This window comes from Amyelois transitella, chromosome W (genome assembly GCF_032362555.1).
Source record: "Amyelois transitella isolate CPQ chromosome W, ilAmyTran1.1, whole genome shotgun sequence".
Lineage (NCBI taxonomy): Eukaryota > Metazoa > Arthropoda > Insecta > Lepidoptera > Pyralidae > Amyelois > Amyelois transitella.
The window spans coordinates 8,333,147-8,339,211 of record NC_083536.1 but is presented as its reverse complement, the minus strand read 5'-3'; the positions used below and the strand labels follow the sequence as shown (position 1 = coordinate 8,339,211).

The following is a 6,065-nucleotide window of genomic DNA, read 5'->3' as shown; positions in this document are numbered from 1 at the left end:
AATTTGATTGAACTTAAATTGAACCAACACAATGAGCAAAAAAAACATAGTGGATGAAATTCATAAAGCAGCAAGAAGAAATTTTCCTCGTCGATTTACAATTATAAAAGGAATAGACGACTTATGGCAAGCTGATCTTATGGATTTTCAGAAATATTCATATTTTAACAGAGGATATAAATATGTTTTAGTTGTCCTCTTTCGTCCGACACTCGTTAGCGAGCAGACGTGTTGCGCGTTGTTTACATCAATTATATTTAACAGTGCAAAGGAATTTAAACTGTAACTAATCTGCTCCGAGTGACAAATACTGCATAATAATACAACGAAGAAATATTCCACGCAAAGAGACATACCTACTGCGCACGCGGCCGGTTGACTACCTGGCCCCCACCGCGCAAATCCCGCCACGAGTGGAAGCAGAACCAGCAATATTTTGTTCCCGTTCTCGCATTCACGCAACATACGCATGGTGCCGGCTGGTGCATGATTAAGCTACGAAACTGCTACGAAACTGCTACGACGATCTACGTGCTACGACGGCAAGTGACATTCAATTTGAAGACGCACTACGGTCCGTGCTACGATCTTGAATGTGCTACGAGTGCCTTCCTATTAATAAACACTCCTGTTATTCGGAACACTCGATTTTGATACAAAGAAAGTAGATTATAAAATTTGTAATTTGAAGTCCCTTTTGACAATATCTCTCCGTGAATGTGTTATTGTGTGATTTTATAATAAGGACTTGTAGCTGTTACTGTATTAATTAGTTATGTCAACGATGGAATCACTAACCAAGTCGTTCTCGGACTCAAACCTAGACTTTATTACTCAAACCGAAGTAACACCGAACTTCGTTGGTGCACGCATTAAAAGGAAAAGGAATAATAGTCCTACCTCGACTGGCTATGAAGACTTTAAAGAGGAAATTATAGGTATGTTGAATGTGCTTACCGAGAAAATTGAGAATAATTCCGTATCACTTACACATGCTTTTGATGATATGCGACAGTCAATCAAAACAATCCAAGACAAAGTTTCTTATGTCTCCACTCAAAACGAAATAATGCAGCAGATACTAGATATTATGGAGATTGAAAGAAAAAAAGATCAGGAATACATCCACTTCCTTGACAACCAGCTGGAAGATACCCAAAGATCAAGCCGGAAAGCTTCAATCGAAATACGTAATGTCTCACCCAAACAGAACGAGACCAAAGAAGACCTCATCTCTATGATAACCACATTGTCGGAGACTGTCGGCTGCCCGACTGTCATCTGCAAGAGGGATGTTAGAGACATTTACCGTGTTAAAAAGAACAAAGACAGGGAAAATAAAACAGTAGTACTAGAGCTTACATCGGCTTTAGTAAAAACCGATCTCTTAAAGGCATGCAAGACCTATAACTATAAAAATAAGACTTCAAAATTAAGTATCAAACATCTTGGTTTTAAGACTGATGGAGACTCGCCAATATTTTTGTCAGAACAACTCATATCAAAGGCGACGCGACTTTACTTTTTGGGCAGGGATCTTACAAGGAGGAATTTATTTAAGTACTGCTGGACTACCTACGGTAAGGTGTACCTCAGAAAAGATGACACATCTCCCATTATCACGATAACCAATGAAAGCCAGATTCAAACACTATCCCGGCTGTCAGCATGAGTACCATGGTATTCATGTTTATGGATTTTTCCTCAATTATTATTTTTTAGTCTAGTATTATCTTACTTATTTGTTATCAAATGCTTTGTTTCCTCTTTAATAATCTGTCTCACTTACACTTTAACCATACAATACTTCCTTCAATTTCTGTTGCATGATGCCAACTATCTCATATGCCACCTCACCAATTTATATTTTTACTTACATGTCACTATAATACCTAAGATTGTTTTTGACCCAACATACGATAATGCCAATATAGAAACCCTTACTTATTATACACTTTCTTATGGATAGTACATACCGTATAACGAATGAATTAGACAATACAGATGTAGCATTTTCCATGGCTTGCACGACAGATGAGTTAAATAATTTTATCAAAAACAGACGTATTGACTGTTCCATCATAACTCAAAACATGTGTAGCGTTTATTCTAACATTGACGATCTACAGGCTGTACTTGCTACAATAACGAAAGCTGTTGACATCTTGGTACTTACGGAATGTAGACTAAACATTAATAAGCCCATACCCCAATTAGATAACTATACCTCTTACCATTCTACTAAATACATTAACCAAAATGATGGCGTTGTTATCTACATCAGGAAGGAATTAAACTTAATTGGAAAGGAAGTAGATTTATCCGATGCCTCATGTTTCCAGGTAGATCTAGGTGATCACACAAAATTATTACGAAAAATTTACATATCTCTCGTTCAATCAATTCTCACATATTGTATCGCAGTATGGGGTTGCACTGGCAAGTCTAAGCTACTAGAATTAGAACGAGCCCAACGGTCATTACTAAAAATGATGTACTTTAAGCCTTACCGCTACCCAACGTACTGTCTGTATACTGAAAATAAAGTTCTGACTATTAGGCAACTACATATATATATTACATTCTGTACTACAACAACACAAATCAATAAAATTTATAAAAGATAACCTAGCCAACAGAAGACCAAATATAATTATTCACACAGAACCTGTCAACACTGTTTTCGCATCCAACCAAAACTATAAATTGTCTGCCTATTTGTATAAGTTGTTAGACAAAAAGATAGGAATTTACGCTAAAACCCTTTATAATTGTAAATTGGCATTATCATCGTGGTTACAGAACCTAAATTATGACGATACTGAGGCATTGCTAACTCGTGTGGTTTAAAGGAGACATTCAAAATATTGATTATATGAAGTTGTATTTATGTTATATGGTTACGAGTAATTTTTAGTTAACTCATTAAGACATTTGGTGAAAGAGCGAGACTCATCAGACACAGGTTTTTTCTAACTTAATTGATGGGTCTTTGCTACCTGTGTATTATATAATATGTTAAAAGAATTTTGAATATTGAATTTTGAATTTGAATTTTTTTTTATAGATACTTTTACAAAATATGTGTGGACATATCCTATAAAATCAAAAAACAAAAAATGTGTGACAAAAGCAATGTTTGAAATTTTATCTCGTTCAAAACGAAAACCTATAAATTTACAAACTGATTTAAGCAAAGAATTTTATAATGATGCTTTTAATAAATTGTGTAAGAAATATGAAATTAATCATTATTCCACCTACTCCACCAAAAAAGCTTCTATTGTGGAAAGAGTTATTCGTACAATAAAATGTAATATTTACAAAATGTTTAGTTTGTATGGTTGTTATAAATGGTTAGGACCAAATTTAAATTCCGTTGTAGAAAAATATAACAGTACTACTCACCGTACTACTAAATTTAAACCAGTCGACGTAAATAAAGTAAACCAGATACATGTTAGATGTAACATATTGCGTGCACAAAAGCGAGTTTTATATCGCAAGCCTAAGTTCCACGTTGGTGATAATGTTCGGATAAGTAAATTTAAAGGTGCTTTTTATAAAGGATACACTCCCAACTGGTCGACAGAAATATTCGTTATTGTCAAGGTAAATTATACGAATCCACCAACATACCTATTAGAAGACAAACATAAACAGGAAATTTTGGGAGCTTTTTATGAATATGAATTACAAAAAACGAAATTTCCAGAACGTTATCTTATTGAAAGAGTTATTAAACGTAAAGGTCATAAACTTTATGTAAAGTGGTTAGGTTTAAGTGAAAAAGAAAATAGTTGGGTGGACAAGAATGCATTACTATTGTAATATAAAGTGAGCGTCATAATAAATATCTTCATTTTAAGAATATCTATGAAGAAGGGAAGAGGTATTTTAAATAACGTCATCAATAATTTACCTTCCGAACTACATATTCCTGGATATCAGTTTTGTGGACCAGGTACTAAACTTCAAAAACGATTATTAAGAGGTGAGCGAGGTATAAATAAATTGGATGAAGCTTTTTTTGATGTTGATATGAAAGTAGTGAAAAATAAACAATCTAAGCTTAAAAATATTAAATCAAAGGACAAGCGTTCAACTATAAACTTTGCATATGCAACCGCAAAAAGACTATTTTCTAAAAATAACGGATCACGTACACGTTTACCACGATGTATACCCATTCCTAAATGCGGAGGCTTTTTACCGCTCATTCCCATCTTTGCCGGTCTGTCAGCTTTAGGTTCACTTGCTGGTGGCGCGGCAGGTATAGCAAAGGCTGTTAATGATTACAAAGTAGCTCAGAAAAACTTTGAAGAGTCTAAACGACATAACAAGATGATGGAATCTGTTGCTTTAGGAAAGGCCTTGTATATAAAACCATATAAAAAGGGAGCAGGATTATTTCAAGTCCTTCAAAAAACTGAAAAAGCGGCTACCCAGACGAGCACTAACCAATTTAGATATAATGGAACATGCTATTGATATTCCTTACTTTCGCGGAGTGTATATGAGAGATACTCTTCCTCGGAAACCAAAAAAAATTGAGTGTGCTATATTAAATTTAGATAGTTCTGACAATCCTGGAACACATTGGGTAGCCTACGTTAAATGTATTAATTACTGTGAATATTTTGATAGTTTTGGTGATTTAAAACCACCATTGGAACTAGTAAATTATTTAAGTCCTTTAACTATAAATTATAATTATTTGCAATATCAATCTTATGGTACTATAAACTGTGGACACCTTTGTTTAAAGTTTTTAAAAGAATTTTGGAAACATCATTTGTATAAATAATATAATAAAAATATATTTGTATCAGTATAATAATGTCTTTCACTGTGTCAATAACAGGCAGAGGAGAATTTTTAACAACTAACTATTCCCCTACATTACAACTGAATGGAGAGTACGAATGTGGGCTTTTGTATTTTTCTACATTTAATTCTATACCTAACATAGACGCAAAAAATAACAAATTTTACTATGGAAAAGATGAATTTATTGAAATTCCTGAAGGATCGTATGAGTTTCAAGATATTTGTTTGTTTGTTTGTAATATCTTTATTGCATAGAAATTTACACAGTAACAAGAAAATAGTACAAAGTTATAAAATAAACAAATCACTAGCAATGGCGGACTTATCCCATAAAGGGATCTCTTCCAGTCAACCGGCAAAACAATAAAGGAACTAAATAATTCAGTTAAAAGCGGCAAGTCACTGTGTTTTTAGCAACAATATAATAATATACTAACAGAAATACATATATAGACACTATCCACTAAATATATATGTATAAACTTATAATAAATAAACATACATAAACTAAGATAAATTGCTTGACGTTCGATCTAGGTGCTCAACAGGACAGGAACTTAAATACATTATTTTTAAATATGTTGAGGGTCTGTGCTTTTTTAGTGTCCAAGGGGAGAGAATTCCAAAGCTTTGCAGCCTTTACGGAGCAAGATTTAGAGTAGGAATGGGAAGAGTGTAAAGGAACACATAGAAGAAGTTTATTGTAGGATCTTAGACGATTGTCCGGTTCGCGAAAAGATAATTTTTCGTGAAGATACGACGGGAAAGATCGATTGAAAAGAACATTAAAGAGCAGAGAAAGAATATGGAGATTTCGGCGAGCTCTGATAGGCAACCAGTTAAGTTGATCACGAAATTTCGAAATATGATCGTATTTCCGAAAACCGAAAATATATCGTATACAAACATTTTGTAAACGGTCGAGTTTATTGAGAAGTTCTTCAGACGGATCCAAATAGACTATATCAGCGTAATCAAGATGAGGTAGCAAGAGTGAGCTAGCCAACATAATTTTAGTTTTAAGAGGCAAGAAGTTTTGAAGTCGTTTCAAGACGTGTAGTGAGTAGAAAATCTTTCGACTTACGTCATTGATTTGAGGGGCCCACGATAAAGTCTGATCAAATATGATACCCAAATTTTTAACTTTATTAGTAAAAGGAATAATTTCACCATTGAGTGAAATGTTGGGTACCAAGGATAAATTTAATCTACTAATAAAATGAGGGCTACCGATA

General features: G+C 33.8%; 1 protein-coding gene across 1 annotated transcript; it reads left to right on the top strand.

The window, feature by feature from the left end:
* The first annotated feature begins 784 nt into the window (after positions 1 to 784).
* On the top strand, positions 785 to 1,672 carry LOC106140460 (uncharacterized). The gene has a single exon (XM_013342055.1). The coding sequence runs from the start codon at positions 785 to 787 to the stop codon at positions 1,670 to 1,672; it is 888 nt and encodes a 295-aa protein (XP_013197509.1).
* The last annotated feature ends 4,393 nt before the right edge of the window (positions 1,673 to 6,065 follow it).